Source organism: Microtus ochrogaster, linkage group LG4 (genome assembly GCF_000317375.1).
Source record: "Microtus ochrogaster isolate Prairie Vole_2 linkage group LG4, MicOch1.0, whole genome shotgun sequence".
Classification (NCBI taxonomy): Eukaryota; Metazoa; Chordata; class Mammalia; order Rodentia; family Cricetidae; genus Microtus; species Microtus ochrogaster.
Window position 1 is genome coordinate 46,315,324 of NC_022030.1, and position 19,370 is coordinate 46,334,693.

Genomic DNA, 19,370 nt, shown 5'->3' on the forward strand with positions numbered 1-19,370 from the left:
CACACCCGCCATGCCCTGGGGACTCGAGTACTCAGTCTCTATCTAACCCAACTTCAAAATCAAGTCCAAATGAATCTTCATGAGCAACATCAGGGCAAACATGGGCTAAGAAATATCTGGGTCAGGACCATCCACACACTCTGCACTGAGATTGCACAGAAAACGGAAGGAAAAAAACAAAATAATGAGCAGCTGGGCGAGTCTCCTTCCGATTTGTACTCAGCACAGCAAGTCTGGTCTACTACCCAGCGGTTACGCAAAGCTTGAGAACCCTTCACAGTTACGTTTGGAAAGGGTTGGCCCAGAGCATATGAAATAGAAATGAGCGAATGATTTGAGCAATGCCATTTCTTCCTGTTCTTTATTATGCGAACTGTTCAGGTGAAAGAAAAAGCACCATGCCCATTTCAATTCCAAAACAGCAATTTGGGAAAAATGAAACAGGGGAAGGGAAAGTTTGTGGACTCCAAGTATGTTTAGCTTGCGACAAAGGGTCTGTCCGGAGTAAATCCAAAGCTGGGAAGCAAGGAGAGATGCCTCTAATTTCATAAAGGAAAATGCTCAAATGGGCATTGGGTGCATGAACTAAGTGGGAAATGATAGTCCAAACCACAGGGAGACATCACCTCAAACTCAGAGTAAGGTTATGAGAAAAGAGTAGTGGCAAGCACTGGTGAGACACACTTGCCATCCTAACACTTGGGAGGCTGAGAAAGAAGGGTCTCACAGAGAGTGAGCCCTTATCCCAAGTGAAACAACACAAAACCCAACAGAAACTATTACTGGAAAAACCATGCAGAAGTGTGAGACCTTGCATACTGTTGGTGGGAATGTGGATCGGTGTGGCTAGTATTGAAAACATTATAAAGATTTACTACAACATTGAACCTATAATGATATTAAGGCTGAAATTCCACTTCTGGAAATAAGTTTAATAGAAATGAAAAGAGTATATCAAAAACATACCTACTCCTCCTGATTATTGCATCACTATTCATAATTGCCAAGGATCAGAAATAAATTAAGCCTTGTCTAGCTGAAAAATGGATAAAAGAAATGTAACATGCTTACTTTCTGTTTCTCTCTCTCTCGCTCGCACACACACACACACACACACACACACACACACACACACTACTATTTAACATTAAAGAAGGAGACACTCCTGCCATTTGCATGTGAGCAGGAATTCAAGGGAGACTGATTGGATTGTTGCAGGGCTAGAGACTAATTATAACTTACCTTGGGCTAGCTTTAGGTTTCCAAATAGCCATTCCTTGCCCATTTCTGTGTCAGAACTAACATTTCGTGACTAATAGAGGAAATGCTTTTGGAGTTTGTTAACTTATCCAAGCACTGTATCCCACTAATTCCGAGCTAACCATGCTGTCCTGTAGCCTCTCAGGCCTATGGGACGACTCCTCATCTTGCTCTAACTGCCACTCTAACGCACCCAGCAAATTATTTTAAAATGGCTTTGATTTATGACTTTCATAAAACTGGTTCCACAGGGGAATGTGAAACCTGAAGTAACCTAGCTCAGTGTTTTCTGGGTCCAGGTCACTCAGAGTTGGTCCTCGAATAAACTCTGCTTCTTTGGACGTAAGAGCTGTGTCCTGCCAGAAGCAACATGAAGAAGCTTGGAACACATTCTTACAGAAGGATAAGTGCAGTATAGAAGAGTGTAATTCACGGGAACAAGAGAGTGGCTCTTACCAGAGGCCAGGGGTGTGAACGTTGAGATGTTATTGCTTGAAGGACACCCAATTTCAAGAAGGTGAGACTAGCAACTTGGAGAGAAATGCTGTTGTAGCTAGGGTTCCTATGGCTGTGAAGAGACACCATGGCCACAGCAACACTCTTAAAGGAAAACATTTGATTGGGGATGGCTTGCATTTTCTGAGGTTCAGTCCATTATCATCATGGTGGGACATAATGGTGTGCAGGCAGACATGGTGCTAGAGAAGGAGGTGAGAGTTAATGCATCTTGCTCTATAGGCAATTGAAAGTGGTCTAAGATACTGGGCAAGCTCGGTCATATATTACACCCCAAAGTCTGACTTTGTGGTAACACACTTTATTCAACAAGGCCATACCTACTCCAACAAAGCCACACCTCCTAAGAGTGTCACTCCCTATGAGGTTATGGAGGCCAATTACATTCAAAGAACCACAAGCATATTTATATACACAGAAATGATAAGTGGGTAACGTTATGCATGTGTTAGTGTGTATCACTACCTCACAATGCTTCCACCTATCAAAACATGTTGTATATAATAAATATATGTAATAATTTTGTGGACTTAATGAACCAAGTGTGTCCCTTAGTGTAGGCAAAACATAGAAACTATGCTTCTAGGGTTTAAATTTTCTTTCTGATTTATAAGTTAGGATTAAAGAAAAAGAGACCTAAGCAATGTCTGAAGCTGAGTGAAGAAGAGGTGATGTGGGAAGAGTAGAGCTGATACAAAGAGCTTCAAATCAACGTCACCATTCAGGTTTGCAGACCACTGCTCTCAGAACGTCTAAGTCAGCTGCATCAGGACTCTGTGTACTGCAGACACTCTTTGTGTACTCTACAGGTTGCTTTTTGTTATAGTTGTACATGAAATTGATTTACAAAAAAACTTTGTAGATCCCTATGCTTTAAAAAAAAGGAAGGAAAAAGAAAGAAAGAAGGCATAAAGTGACCTGGTCTCTGTGTCGGTGTGCTCCTTTCAGATAACATATCTTCTGAAAATTCCAAGAAGCTTGGGCAGATGCCGACTGTTAGGTCACAGACAGACACAGGGAGAGAGGATGCCAGCACCTCTGCCATTTCCCCCTGGCACCTACTGCGCTCTGCTGCAGTCTTCTCAACTGTTCTCGGTTGAGCATATATTCCCTGCTCTCTCCCCTTCACTAGGATGGAAATCCCATAGGCCTAGGTTCTCGCTTAGAATCGGGTTAGTCCAGAAGGCACTGCTCGATACCTGAGCTGTCTAGGAGAATGTTGCTTTGTTCCCTGAGGAATTCATAGTTAAAAACATTTTGGGTGTTGATGTGACATTTTCCTTGTTTTGTATTAAACACACCAAAAGACACTCACATTTGTCTTTGACTTTTCCTTTCTTTATTATGACAGGAAAGTCCCATAATAGCTGAGACTAACTATTACCTAATCAGTTCCTAGGATAACACCTGATGGAAAAATAGGGCTGTAATAAATATTGTTGAGTAACAATAGAATGATTATGAATGTATTTGGCAAAGATGAAGAAGTCAATAAATGTTATTAATTGAATTATTATGGGTGAACAAAATTTTAAAGTAGACAAAATTTAAACACCTTCCTAACAGCATGATATACACTTTATTAATCTATCAGGAGCAGCTAACTAGACACAATTCCTTTAGGACAAAAACCTAGAAATGGTATAGAGAAATGAACTTAATGGGCTGGGGAGATGGCTTAGTTAGTAGTGTTGGCTGAAGGAACTGACTTCAGATCCCTAGCACACACAGGAAAAGAGAGGTACACACCTATAATCCTAGCACTGGGGTGGAAGGGCTGAGGATTCCTGTGACCTGTAAGGTTTGCAGTGTAGCTCAGTCAGTGAGCTCCATGTTCAATGACAGACCCTGCTTCAAGAAAAAAACAAGGTTGACAGGAACTAAGAAAACACTTGGAATCAACATCTGGCTTCTAGATATTTGCCCCCCCCCCATACAATCCATTCACACACACCAGAACGCAAACCAAAACATGTGCACACACATGCGCACACACACACATAAGGAAAATGAATTTGTACAACTTTAAGCCTTTCACTCAGTTTCCCAAACATGGGATTGGAAAAGTGACCTAAACTCTCAAGAAAAGACAGTAGAAGCTGTTATATAAAGGGATTCATTAGAAACACTAAGAATTTCATTTGAGGACTACAAAAGATTGACAAGATTATTAAGCAACCAAGAAATTAGGTGGTAATCTCTGGCTTCTCCACTCTAGGTGATATTACTATGGTCAAAAGAGATTTGGGACTGACAGCCTGAAACTTGTCTACTGAAGGTTTGAGCTCTGCTCTTTGATCATTGGAGTCTTGAATGGCCTTTCTGTAGAAGTGTCTTGAAGAACATGATACCTAAGGAAGTCAAGTTCATAAAGCAAAAATAAAGAAGTACCTTGACAGATAGATCCATGGGGATCCCAAGTCCCACACCAACGTTTTCCTCTGAATGCAAGCTGCTTTTGGTAAAACAGTTTCCACTGATGACCAGATTTAGGAGCTGCTAACTCCATCCTAAGTTTTCCTCCCAGCCTTGCAAATGCAGGCTGGAACTTAACAGACACACTGCCTTCCTGCACTGATGGCAGTGAGCACACCTGCTATGTCTTACGAACAGAGAGCAGGTGATTCCCATGTGCCTGTGTAGATCATTCCTGCACCGAGAGTAGAGTACTGAGAAGGCGTGTGTAAAACCCTGCACTCTTTCTCAGCAGCCTTCTGTGTGCTTGCGTGAGTCTTCCTTTCCTTCTAAGCTTTGATCCTGGCTATTCTGCATGCCATGTCCCTGTACCCAACACAAGTCCCAGTAAAGCCTTGCTCAGATGGTGTCCGCCTAGTGATTTCTACTCAAGCAGAAGAGCCCTTGGATAAGCTGGTAACACTAAAAGGTGACATGAAAAGGAGCTGTACTTGGCCTTTTCCTGATCTCTATATGATACTGAGCAAAAGATTAATAGCAAACCCATGGAAGGTCTCTCTCAGCCACAAGCAAGCAGAGTTTATGAAGTAACAGCCAAAGTTGGAAGGTTCTGGAATTGAGCTTTTTCCCACAATAACCCATGACCCTTGCAAGAGCCAGACATGACTTATGCAAGGAGGTAATTTAAAATCAGCAAATCATAACAATATACAAACTAGACAATGGGTGGAAAGATGAATGGAATTGACTTCCTATAACTTTCCAGTAGGAACAGGTGTGGGTGAAATAATGAATTAATGAATAAACACTCCCACTCTCTGTCACCAACATGAGTGGGACAGCCAACATCAGCACAGTCAAAACGCTTGGCTCTTTAGAAGCAAGAACAAGGCCACAGCTAACACATTACAATTCGAGGATAAGGGAGGGGGCAGAATTTATGAACCCCCGTAACTTCCTTGGCCAGCTATCACTGTCCATGGACTAACTGTAGAAGCTACACCAGAGCTCATGTTTAGGAATGTATTAGAGCAGTGCAGACAATGGAAAAAATAATGCATATTTAAGTCACATCTAACTCTGCGAGAACCTTAGAGCAATCAATCGCTTTTAAATAAGAAAGAAACTAAGTCAATAGCATCTGAACAACAGATGAGAATTAAAGCAAAATCTGTTGGCTAATGGTAACAGCTTTTGTGTTCTTTGTTGCTGAAAGCGTGCATATAGCAGTAACTCCAATATGCTCACCAGCTTGGATGCAAAAGGCTATGGAAAACAGTTGCTATTTTTATCCCAAAGATAAAATATCTAACCCCACCTCTCAGCTCTTAATTTTGCTAGAGTAGTGAAAGGGAGCAAGAGCCAAGTGCTGTGGGTCTGGAGAATCCAGGGCCTGTGGCTCCTACTCTGTGGAAATAGGGAGCGTACTGGGAAGAAGGAAAGAGATAGCCCCGTACTGGACAAGAAACACCTGGAGCCATGTAACAAAAAATACAGTCAGGATTTAACTTGACGACAATCTCAGAAACAGGCCATGTGAGTCTCTGAGAGTTTTCATATTTACAGATTACTGCAGTTAAATCATGTTTATAGTTTTTTCTTTAATATCCCAAAGAGGAAACTTGTCCTTATAAATTATCATGGCATTGTAAAAGCAGTAATAATACTTATGATAATGACTGTGCTGGTTTCGTTGATACTGTAAGCAATTAGTCCAATCTTAGTGGCTTGAATAACACATATGGATGAAAATGAAGGGGCTAGCCAGAGGACATCATTTCCTTGTTCTTCCCAGCGTACACAGGCTGCTCATTTCCCCTCTTCCACTTTCACAGCAAGCGTGCTGCACTTCTTTGCACCATGCTTCCTCGTCTTCCACTTAGGCTTGTAAGGCCCCGTGACTCTACTGGGCTCACGGAGGAAACTCAGGACAGTGGCCTTATCTCCAGGTGGCAGAGCTGCCATCCTCTTGCCTTCTACAACCTTAATTCTCCCTTGTCAAATGACACATATACAGATGCTGTGGAATATTTAGGGGCATTTTGTTCATTACTGAATATATATTACCTGTGAAACATACTTCTAAGTAGATTATATAATTAATCAAATATATTTTCCACTGTGGTAGTAGAGCCAATTAATATTCTCAGTTTTCAGAAGAAGAAACTAAAGTGAAGAGATTAGTTTGCTTAATATTCCCCAGCTGGAGCGTGCAGGGGCTGGGATTTAGATCAGAAGTCCTCATGCAGAGCCCGAACTTGCAACCATTCAACTCCATAGCTTCACAGACAAAATTCTCACATGATTTACTGCCATAATTATTGCCAACATGCTTACATTACAGACGACTTCCTTCACTAGAAATATTTTATGTATTTATTCACCTTAGTGTATCATATATGCTGTCCATTCATGAGTGTATGTGTATTCACGCAGGCACGTGTGCATACATATGTGAGAGTGAGTTTGTAAATGTGTGTGCACATATGTGAAAGCACAAAGTTGAAGCTGAATTTTTCCTTGATTGCTCTTCACCCAGTTGAACCCAGAATGTGCTAATTTAATTCGTCTACCTAGCCAGCTTACACTGAAGATCCTGTCACCCCCAGGGATCAGAGGAGGGCTACCCTGTTGTGCACTAGAGTATTTGCTTACTCAAGCAAATATGTGTTACATTTGGTTGTGCTGGAGAATAAGTGTTTAACTATGTAAAGATGTGTTGCTGTTTCATCTTGCCTGCCTAAGGTACCTGATTGGTCTAATAAAAAGCCAAAAGACCAATAGGTAGGCCATGGAGATATAGATGGGGTTTGTGGGCAGAGAGAAAAGGAAAGCCAGCCAACTAGGGTCAGCCAGCCATTCACAGAGGAATGGAAAGCAGGATGGCAGGATGGCCAGTGTGTAGGTGAGGGAAACAAGCCTCGGGGCAGCACAGAGATGAACAGAAATGGGTTAATTGATGTAAAAGAAAAAGTTAGCTAGAAACAGGTATAAGATGAGTCTAAACATTCATAGTTGACAATAAGTTTCTGTGTCTTGATTTGGGAGCTAGTTGGCAGTTCAAGAAAGTCTGCTACACTACCTGCCCAGGGTTTGTGTGTATTCTGAGGATTTGAATTCTGACCTTCATATTGGCATACAAGCCATAGCCATTTCCCCAGCATAAACAGCTTATGGCATCTGATGAGAATAATAATGATACCTGGGCTCCAAAGTTTAAGGTGACAAAGGAAGGGCAATATCTAGATGGCCCAGACGGGAGAGTCACTCGACTATAGTCTAGCCTAGAGTCACGCTGAGCAGAAAGCAATCAGTAGCAGTCCTGTCACCTTGAGACACAATGGTGAAGAAGTCCCTTCTCCAGTTACTCTGGAAGAAAGCTGCTTGCAGTAGCCAATCCACTTTGCGGTCCCTGCGTTTGCTCTCTTCATTCCTTCCCTGTTTATGGGGCCCACCCCTTCTGCTTAGCTTGTCCGTATGTCTTTCTTCTGTAGGTGAGATTCACAAATCAAAACAAAAGATTTGATCTTCAAATTTGAAATTTTTTTTCTTTATTATTATCCAATGATTTCTAGGGTATTGGACCTGCTAGAATAATGAGAATGGCTCCCATAGACTCACACGTTTGAATGTTGTGTTTCTAGTTGGTAGAATTCTTAAAAGATTAGGAGGTGTGGCCCTGTTAGCGAAGATGTGTAACTGGGGGTGGCCTTTGAGGTTTCAAAAGAAGCCTGCCATTCTTAGTGCTCTCTCTGCTTCCTGATTGTAGTTGTAATATGTGAGGTCTCGGCTCTTCCTGCCGCCATGCCTTTCTTCCACTGCCATGGACTCTAACTCTTTGAAGTCTAATTAAACACTTTTTTAATAAGTTGTCTTGGTGCCGGTGTTTTATCACAGCAATAGAAAAGTAACTAATAGAGGTAACCTCAGCAAGGCTGCACAGCAGCTCTTATTACAATGTGTCCAGGGGCAAAGTTGCTACTGGGACTTTAAGGCACATACTGGAAGCAGCATTACTGGAACACTGGCTGTGTAATGGGATGCTCAGAGCTGGCCCTACTATATATATATATATATATATTGGTTTTTCAAGACAGGGTTTCTCTGTAGCTTTGGTGCCTGTCCTGGAACTAGCTCTTGTAGACCAGGCTGGCCTCGAACTCCCAGAGATCCGCCTGCCTCTGCCTCCCGAGTGCTGGGATTAAAGGCGTGTGCCACCACCGCCCGGCTGGCCCTATTATTTTTGTCCTTAAAATGTCATTTTGTTGTTCTAAGGCTCTCTCTCTCCACACACACACTCAAACACACACACACACACACACACACACACACACACACACACATACACACACACGTGTGGAAGAAGGAAAAAACCAGGAAGGGAGTGAAGGAAAGAAGGAATAAGAGAATTGAATTGTCTTTTCTATCTAAAATTATTAGTTGAAGATTTCACACTGAGAACAACTGGTATCCCCCAGCGTGTTTAAGAGACAGATACTCCAAGGGTTTTATACAATTTGCTTAAATATGTCATTTGTCATCCATAGCAAAGAAGGATGGAGACTGGTAGTCTTGACAGGGAATTATAGAAATAGAGTCATGGAATGGGTACCTCTACCTTACTTCCTGCCCCAACCCACTTCCCCTCCTGCCTAAAAGAGGAAAAAGGGTACAAGAAAATCCTAGAATTAGGAAGTGACTTTGTAAACTCTTCTGCTTCGTGAGCAGCAAACATTTTCTGGTCTTCTCCCTTGACCTAAGCATGACAGCATGCTTGAGGGAGTCTGGCATGTCCTAGGGAGGAAGGCAAACTGGTGCCCTAGAGAAGTCTTGGGGAGCAAGGCTAGTATGATATCCATGTGGTAGGGGGCAGGGAAGAAATGGGAGCAACTGCACTTGAGTGATGTTGGAGGGGTAAGGATGGGTGATGGTAGAAGGCTGGGCAGGTGCTGCTGTAGCAACCACAGAGTTAAGCTTTCTCTGGCTCCATCTAAGAAGTCTAAGTAGATGATGATGGTGATGATGACGTCGCTGCTGCTGCGCCGCTGATGCTCAGGTCACTGACTTCTCTCACCATCTAAAAAGCTTGGATAAGGGGACTCTATGCATACGACCCAAGGTAAGTGATCCTCAGGAAGTCAGCCACGGAAATGAGTTCCAACAGCAGCAACTGTTATACTAACAGGCTTGCTCCTGAACAGTCCACAGAGGTGTTCATGAAGGAGCCCTAAGCCAGTTAAAACCTCCTCCTTTCCCTGCACATGGCTCCACAGACAGGCAAGTTATGCCTGGGGACAAAGTATATTCAAGTTACATGGAACTAGCGGTGCAAGCCTCTGACCAAATGACCAGAAATCAGTCAGATCACTGGGAAACCGGAATGAGGAAAGATAGCTTCTGCAGAGTCTTATTCTGACTGTGTGCTGCTTAGTGCTTTGGCTGCCGAATCTACCACACACGACATCTCATCTTCCAGGCCCACGGGGCCCCACAGGAAGGAGTGATGCCAGCCTCAGTCTGAAAGACGTAGAAGGAAGATGTGTGAGACTTATGACTGAGATGTGGAAGGTCAGGGATTGAGCCCCAGGATCATACGGGCCTCATTGCAGGGCCATCTCTACTGCATCAGAGCCACAGGATGAGATATAAGCTAGTCTTTTGTTTTCACCGTGCACAGCGACACTCAGGGAACACTTCCTCTGCCCTACTTTGCACTGGCCTCTTAACAACAAGCTTACGACCGCTGCCCGTCATCATCACAATCTTCAGGGGACACCCAAAAGGCTTTTTGTGCTTCCTTTGCAAAAAATAAAAATAAAACCAGAGTCATAGCCTTGATTTTTATGAGTCTAACTGAAGATGAGAGGACATGTGAACCTTTCTCAGAACATACACGAAGGAGTGATTTAGCTGGGAGAAGCAAAGCCAAGCACTTGCGCAGCCGGCCCTTACCTCAGCATGGCCCCGAGTCCCTTCCTCTTCATTTTCCTCTCCGGGTCTTCACTCTCATCTTTCTGCTTTTTTTCCTTGATTTTCAGCTTGCCCTTTCCCTTTTTCTTCTCCTTCTCCTTTGGCTTTTTGACTTTCCTGCCTTTATTTTCCATATTGTCTAGTTCGGGGTTTCCCTGAGGGGCAGACTCACAATTCAGAGCTCCGTGGCCAGAGTGCGAGCTCTTATCAGAAAGACCGTCTGTAGAGAGAAAAGCTACTGTCAGTGGTCAGGGGTACTTATGGTTAGGGTATATGTAGCTTATCAGAGAGACCATCTGTAGAGAGAAAAGCCACTATCAGTGGTCATGGTATATATATATATCTCAAAATGTAAAATGCAGAGGGATGAATAGAAGTGCTCAGTGTTCTACCTGACCACGTGGCTACTTGCACCCTTTGAAGTAGGACTTCCCAGTCCTGGGCACTCCAATTAATCTTTGAGGTTAGGAGTGGGGCACACTGGGTACTGGCTGGTAGCACAAAAGGCTTGAAATGGGGTGAAGCGCTAATCTCCCTGGAAGCTGGTTGGTTAACTTCCATCAGCTCCAGAAGCCCACACGCTGGGAAACAAACAGGGTGACTTTTCTTCCAAGAGAGGTTTTTTTGAGTATAAATATAGCCCACTGCTTCTATGCAATTAATACAGACAGTCCTCTGGTTGATGTTGCTTTTAATGATTCAAATAAGAATGCCAAGAAATGCATGCTTAGTGCTCCTGCCCTAAGGGTAAATGACAGTTGGTCCTTTTAGGGATGTGAATGAGAACATTTTTTTTTTCAGTTTGCACTGTGATAAAAATTGCACATTGCATTCTCCAATCCCATGTTCGTTAAGCCAAAGGGCAAAACATATAGGGAAAATGAATTACTTTTAATATCAAAAATATAATTGTGATCCTTAAATCATTTTTTTCAGTAGTTAGTGCAATTCTCACTTATGACTTGCAGATGCTAATGAGAAGAACCCACTGAAGGGGGCAGAGGGCCCTACCAGCTTCTGCCTCCTCGGGCCCATCGTAAGATTTGTCGATGGCGGCTCTGAAGCTCTCGTTGCAGCCCCGGCCTCGCACCATGTGTGGTCTGGGCCTGTGGAAGGGCAGATCACTCTTCCTGACTTCAGCCACCGCTGTCTGCAGACTCTCCAAGGAACTGGACTTTTTCAAACCCAGAGTTGGACCAAAATCTTTGCTTGGAGGGTCTGGAAGAAAAGGGGTGAAAGGTCAGCCCTCCAGCAGTGCACTACAGTGGAAATACATGTTATTCTAAGACTGTTTCTTCCCGGGAAGCTTTGAAAAGAGGGTGTTAGATTAGTAAACCTTGGTGGCTAAACTCCAGCTTGGCCATTAGTTTTGGTAATCTTGGGGAAAGGGAATGGATTGACATCTCTGAACCTCAGTTTCTTTTTGTACAGCTGTGGTAAGCTTTTAGATGACATTATTCAAATCTTTTTAACACATGGAATTTTATATGCATATATATATACACATAGGTACGCATACATTTGAATTTGAAAAGTTACTATCTACAGATAACATGTTTGAGAATATATACACCCATGCGCACACATATGGACAGAGAGGCAGACAAACTCTATATAGACCAGAATGGCCTTGAACTCACAGAGATTTGCCTGCTTCTGCCTCTGGAATCGCAAAGGACACAGGCGCTCGTCCCCACTCCCAGCCAGAGGCATACAAGCTCACAATGAACCTAGCACAGTAAGTGTTCCCTCCGTGAGCTCAGCCTTGCCCTCTCATCCTCTGTACCTGGAATTACTGCCAGAGTTGTTTATGTGATTGACGTAGAAATCAAGGACCATGAGTGGTAAGGATTTTCATAATTAAATTCTTTACATTATCCTAAAGATGCTTAATGCATGGCGGATGAAATTTATTTAGTCTGCAAATAAAGCAAAGCAAGCAAGGAAAGAGATTCTCCCCGTGCTGCTGCTGCAGGTGGATTTCAGTGTGGACCCCAGAAAAATGCCTCTTTTGAATGTTATTTTTTGTGGGTCTGAACTTTTAATATAATTTCGTTGTTAAAATACTCAGAGGCTTAATATAGCAAGTGTTGACTTCAGCTTCTTTGTAAAGAATAGAACAATCACAAGAAGACAGTGGCTTTACTCTTTTAGTTAAACAAAACAACCTATCAAAGAGCCAGTTGTGTACAAAGAAAACCTAGAACTACAACAGAAATTCAGAAAGCCACATTCAGAGACACATGGTTTGTATCATTACAAACAGTGCAGAGCAGAGATGTAGAACCCAAGGAGCCTTTGGTGCTCACTGTCTTCTTGGACAGCTTGCCTTGCCCTTGGCCTGCCCTGCTCCGCTCTGCTCCTTGACCTCCACTCTTGCTTGAGTTACTCTCCTTATCGTCAATGACAAGATTGAGTGATAGAAATAGTAGTAGCCAATTGGCCACTTAAAAGATACAAAGGATTCCATTAAAGCTTTTGTCTTGGCAGTCAAGCTGCTCTCCCTGGCCTCACTGCTTCCCTCCAGGAACCAGGAAGACTTTGCATCAAGAGTGGCACCACCAGAAATGATGGACTCCGCAGATTGTCCATGCATGGGGCATGAGCATGTACAGAGCATTGTGTATGTAGCGACTTCAATGCATGCCACACCCTAAGGCATTTAAAGATGAAAACAAGTAACTCCCCACTGGGCACTGAGCAGAGGCAGTCCAATTGCAGCCCTGTGCCACCCACTTTTCACAACCTACGATGTGTTCTGCAGCTGCCATCTACTTGATTATGGTTTCCTCATCTCTGAAATGGGACTTTTAGTCTAGACAGCCCTGGAGCCCACCCAGCTGAGCCAGCACACTGTGACAACTGCATTATTGCCTTATGGCTTCACCATTAACTTACAAGAAGCAGCCTCACACTGTGAACAATACACACGACGACAATAAACACCGCATTTTATAGATGACAGTGCATATTTAATAAAAGAAACTGAGAAGAGACTGACAAAAATACAAGGAAATTCAGAAACAAATTGCAGGTGCTATTTGCAAGCATAAATACCAAGGCCACACTTCTGTTAAATCCAGAAAAAGGCACTTTCCCCCAATTCACAGCAAGGAAGGATAGCTGGGGAAAAAATAGAATCAAGTAAGACCATTTTTGACAAGAAAAACAAGAGATAACATAGAGGTGTGGGAATATTGAAACAACAGAAAGAGCTTTAGGATTTACAGAAAATATTTTTTAGCCTCAGTCCCTAGGGATGTCTGGCATAAAACTTGGTGAAAATATGAAAAAAAAAAAAAGAGCTAACTGAGAAAGCCTAGATCTCTGTCAACAACTGCAGCCATCTTTTATTTATTAATTGCCACTCGGGAGATTATATTAGAGCCCAAACTGTAAGCATTCACATCAACCTTTAGCAATAAATTCCAGGGAACTTGAAAGTGAATAAATCATCGGAGATATGAGGCATGTTATCTAAAAAGAGCCTGCCTACATCTCAGGAAGAAGTTCTGAGCAGGAACAAATGCACAGCCACTGATTCTAAGAGAACCGGGATAAGAGTCAAGGATTTTAAAAGATTGGCAGAGCTGACAATTGATGAGCATGTGCCTGTGTGCGTGCATGCATGTGCTTCCTGACGGGAAACTGCACCTACGACACATAGGGTCTGGATGCTGGGCACCATTAGACCCTAAGACGCATAGTAGAACTAAAATCAAAAGGTAAGACTCACTTCTGGAGCTTTACTTTGAGAGAGACCAGGGTTTTCCTCTTGGAAAAAAACAATTCTATTCATTCCTAGGAGTAATCAGAAGGAAGTAATGGAAGAGACACTGATCTTAGCTTTCTGAGCCCTCAAACTAGAAAGTCCCCTTTAAGGAGCTGCAGATGCTCTGACCCAGGCTGGATCTTCTGAAGCTGGGGGACTTTGCCATAAATCACCAGACCCCTGTGTATCCTTCGCACTAGGTCAGGGTTATCAGCCTGGGAGGTGTCAGCTGGTGAGAGTCAGCACTAAGACCCACCGAATCTCTTGGAGGGAAGTGCCCTATCAGGAGGAGCTTTGTGGAGCAGGAGGGGCCAAAGTCCCTCTTCCCCACCCCTAGCCTCACCAATGTGGGTTTAGACTGACAATGAACAGGAAATTTTACAGCTTTCGGGATGAGCTGGTTCCCACTCTATTTCAGGCCTCATCATTTACACACAGAGATGAAATTCCTTTTCCCAGGCTCCTTCGAAAAGTAGAGGTCTCCTTGAAGGAATATATATATAAAATGAGCAATTTATCAAAATCAAAACCTCAGCTATTGAAACCCATTGAAGTCACCCCCAAATGTGATGACTCTTCACATTTTCCTTTGTGGTTGAAGCGATGGAGGCTGTGGCCGATTATAAGCAATTGTCTGGGCCAGTGATCTATGGATACCAGGTGTTATTCATCATGGAATGGACCTTGTCCAGATTTGAACACTTGCTGTCCCATTTTGAGTATTCACAGAAGTAATTTGTAGTTGAGTGTTTGACGATTTCCTGGCCATCTTGGGCTAGCTGCAAATGCCAATCTTTACAGCAAAGTTTCCATTTTTCAGACTTCTCTATCAGGTGGCCATGGTCTTTAGGTTTTAATGAACTTTCTGTTCCCTCAAAAACATGAACTTGAGACATATGGACATCATGAAGGAAATGAGAGATTTATGAGGAATATTAAAAGAAAGCATTTAGTTAATAAAAATAATTACTGGGAAGTTATAATAAAATATTCTGAACACATTCACTCGCATTCTTCCAAAAAAAATACAGAATCAAAACAACCTCAAACTAAAACCAGATAGAGTCATCAAGATGGACAGCTGTTTATGTCTACACAAGGCAGTTACATTACACCATCTAAGGCCCAGGGAATGGCCAAGTGGGGGTATGTAACAGCCGTAGGTTATGGGAAATGGCTGTGAGCTGTTATCTGAGAAAGACATGGCCACTGTACTCACGACCTCACAGAAGCTATGGATATTTGCACTGGGTGTGTGTAAGGATGGATCAGGGGCTTTCGCTCTTACTACTGAGCTATTTGTTACTCCTAGGCTCAGGGAAAGGGGAGTCACTAGCCTTCAGCTTTGTACCCACTGATGACCACACTAGGTTCTAGTGGATAGTTCAGGCACAGTGGTCACACAGAGGGCCTTGATTAAACTAAATGGGTCACAAAACAAGCAAGAGTCAGGAGGTGGTGAAGGAAACTGGGAAGGGTAAGAATCTGGTAGGGACAAGGGGATGTAGAAGAGAGTGTGGGAGAGCAATCAGAATACATTCTATACATGCATAAAATGTTGAAATAACACAACTAACCAATAATGTATATGTAGTAAAATAAAAAGGAAACATATTTGAAGAAGCTGTGCAGCCATTTTTCTCATAAAGAAGTGCTGCCGCTCAGGGAACAACCATCTGTAGAGTTTAGTTCTCTGACCAGCTGCTTGCAGGAAAACAGCAGGTCTCACCTACAGAGCAGGTGAAGGATCCACGACACAAAGGCATTTGACCTTTCTTTATTATTAAAGTGTGTGGGTGCACGGATTAAATGACTCATTTGGAGGCCAAATGACCTAATATTTGCCAAATGGCAAACATTCCTACCTAGAAAATTAGATCCCCGAATTCCACCTAACCTTTCTTGGCCTTGCCGAAAGTTGTATCCTCAGCTCGAGAAACAGTCGGTGCTTAGGGTAGAGCTGGAGGAACAGGCAGGTGGGGGAGTCAACACACGTGGATGCCCTCCCTGCATTCAGTGCTATGAGGTTCAAGTCTTACTGCTCAGGTAGAGAAGCAACATTCCAAAACAGATTCTTCAAACTTGGAGAATTTTTTACTCTAGCTTCCTAGGTAGAGACCCCCATGTCAGTCCATACAGTGTGACCCGAGGACCCCTGACAGGGACTAGTCTGGCTGAGAATGGCTGCTGGCTCCAAACGGCTGGTGATTGAGACAACAGAGAACAGAGCTGTCCAGAGAGAGTGGTCTGCCGTGAGCACTCACAGGAAAGCTGGAGGCAACTCAAGTGTCTGACTGGTGTAGGAGCTCCTTCTGTACTTGTGTTGTTTTCACTGGTTATTAAAGAAACTGCCTTGGCCTACTTGATAGGGCTGAACTCAGGTAGGTGGGGAAGACAAAACAGAATTCTGGGAAGAAGAACAGAGTCAGGAAGACGTCATGATTCTCCTGCTCAAGACAGACGCTGGTTAGACTCATGTCGGTAAGCCACAGTCAAGTGGTGATACAAATTAATGGAGATGGGTTAAACTAATATGTGAGAGTTAGTCAATAAGAGGCTAGAGATAATGGGCTAGGCAGAGTTTAAATGAATACAGTTTCTGTGTGGTTATTTCGGCTGTAAGCTAGCTGGGTGGGACGGAACAAAGGGCCCCTGCGCTCCTTACAACATCTGACTCTGCTGAGACTCTGAATTATTCATCTCTCTGTGCCTCAGTTTCCTCATCTCTCAGATGAGGATAAGGCAAGATTAGGACAATCTTGGTGCATGGTGAGTTCTCATTAAATATTTAGGTTAATTATGCCATTGTTACCCTGATGCTATGTCTCTACATCTCAAATTAATCTTGCCCTAGTGCAATTGAGTAAGTTCACACTACCAATGAATTCTTAAATGTGACCATGTCTCTCACAAGATGAAGAAAAAAACTTCACAAGGAATTTCTATCTTTCATTTTAAGAATCACAAGTAAAAGTGATATTTTATGTATATGGTGTATTTTATGTGTGTGGTGTAAGCATGTGAGTGTGCAAGTGTTCACACCTATACTCAATTGGCATTCTTTCCTACTGAGTCCTGTGCACAGCTCAGAACTTACCTTTTAATAAACAATTCCTTACATTTTTTTCTTTTGAAATAGGACTATATATTCATTCGTACATCTCATAGAGTGGATATAGTTAGTAAGATTAATAGTGGCGACTTGGGTGCCCTACCCCTTAGGCTATAATCATTTAATTAGTCTCAGATTTCATTGGCAATGTTTAAACTTCCAACTCAAGCATTAAAATCACACAATAAAAGAAAGCCTAATCCAGAAGAGCAGTAATTGGGTCTTCCATTATTGATGAAATTTCTTAAATGCATTTTTATTAAAAAATAAGAAATTATTTGAGAAGGTATTCACTTTTAGATACATGGTAAGTTGTTTTTCCCTCCTTGGTTGCAAATGTTATAATTAACATTATATTAATGTTTATATATTTATATGTATGAAATATATAACCTATGACTTCTATATCTAGTCATCACACACATAAATGTATAATAAAAAGAACAAACAATGTACTAATTTGAAGTCTCATCTTGTCTTTGTTGGAATGGTGTTCTGCCCTCTCTGGATCTTAGGAGTGTGGTGATTATCGATTCCCTGGCAGGGTGTTTTCCTGCAGGTTGGTGTGTGGCAGAGAGGAGTAGAAGAGATGGGCTAGCAGAAAACTGAGAAGGGCTGTGGGGAAGAGATGGGTCCTGTCTACACCAGGAGGCAGGGGGTCTGGAGTTGAAGGTGTGGTGGGAGAATGGGCTCCTGCAAGTGGCTGCAGTATGACGAGAACCTGGAGAGACAGAGATGAGTGGGCTGACGAAGCTGCAGTCTCCAGTGAACAGGGTTGAGGTGGGAGGAGGGGTACCTGCAAGCAGACTGCTGCGGGGCTTAGGGGAGAAGGGAGAGATCACAATGGAGAATAGGAAGACTACCGAGACTCGTCTACCTGGTCCCAGCCTGGCAGTCACTGGTAGACAGTCTTTCTAGGTATCAGGGATGACACAAAGAATGGGATGGGATAGAAGAGAAGACTGGGAGGGTCTACGATGTGAAAATTCTAGTATCAACGACCTCAAACTACTTACTGAAGATAAAGTTAGAGCTCTGCCATAGTGCCTTAGAGATAGGATTAAAACTGCAATGTTTTCCAGGACTCTCAACACGAAAATGGAGAAAGCCAAAAATTTGTCAAGATGGTTTGCTCTCATTACCAATTTGGCCTTGCATTATTATGAGCAATGAACTTAGGCAAACATCGAGAAACACTTCCCTGGTTTCATGGGGAGCTGTGATGTGAAATTAATAGCCTTAAAGTACTACAAATGAAAAATTATTATAAATCCCAAGTAGGAAGTCACAATAGCATTTTACTCTCCCATATATTCTACTTTATCTTCCATTTTAGACTACATTTACTGAAATTTTTGTGTATTTGATTTTTCAGTGGATTCCCTAGAGGCAAAACATCTTCTGTGCTTTAATAGATATCATTGAAGACCCATTAGCCTTGAAAAAAAATTCTCCATAATCTCCAAATGTATAATTTCCCAAATTATGTTATCTGTGCTAACTGTGTCCATAATGGGTCTAATTACCTTCTTTCCTATCTCGGTATTCCAAATATTGATCATCAATCCAAGCTTATCACAATGCCCTGCTCCCTATTCATTACCTTGAGGCATAATGCAATCTGGATTTACATTATCTGCTGTCATTTGGATCTCAGTTCTCTTACTGGCAATTTCCAAGTTCTATAAGAGCAGAGGTTGCTTTTCTTAGTCTCACAAATCCCAGAATCTTTTATCATTCCCTGAAACTCATGTCCAAATATCCAATAATGAACTTCTCATTATGATTCATTCATTTGCATAATCTCTTCTACCCTGTCTCTAAACACTGTCTATTTTAAAGTAAAAATATTCAGAGAGAATATGGACAATTTTGTGAACAAATACTCCTTTGATTATAAGGATGGACATGGCCCTTTAAGTGTCTTTTAATGTTTGCAAAAGATTGCTATATACTTGAAACATCTTTCCCTCGAGTTCCTTCTTTTATATCAACAATAAGATCTTAGGCTATGATGAGGATTTTTTTTCAGGACTCAAATTATAGTCAATAAATATAATGAATAGCTAATTCATTACACATACAAAATGCCACATTTTTAATTTCTGTGTTGCAGATAAGAAATGTAATCCATGATTCAATCCATAGGAGCCAACTTATTAAATATGTATGTATGTATGCATGCATGCATGTATGTATATATGTACCTATCTATATGTATGTATCTATGTGTGTGTATGTATGTATCTATCATATATCTATCTATATCTATCATCAATCTATCATCTATCTATCTATCTATCATCTATCTATCTATCATCTATC

At 42.2% G+C, this 19,370-nt stretch overlaps 1 protein-coding gene across 1 annotated transcript in view; it reads right to left on the minus strand.

Moving 5' to 3' along the window:
* The window catches only part of Pard3b (par-3 family cell polarity regulator beta), a 1,033,383-nt gene that overhangs the window by 295,665 nt on the left and 718,348 nt on the right, over positions 1 to 19,370 (minus strand). Inside the window, exons 17-18 of the mRNA XM_026786343.1 lie at positions 11,173 to 11,379; positions 10,144 to 10,381 (exon numbers count right to left, since the gene is read on the minus strand). Coding sequence (XP_026642144.1) covers positions 10,144 to 10,381; positions 11,173 to 11,379 — 445 coding nt within the window. The remainder of the gene's footprint in view (positions 1 to 10,143; positions 10,382 to 11,172; positions 11,380 to 19,370) is intronic.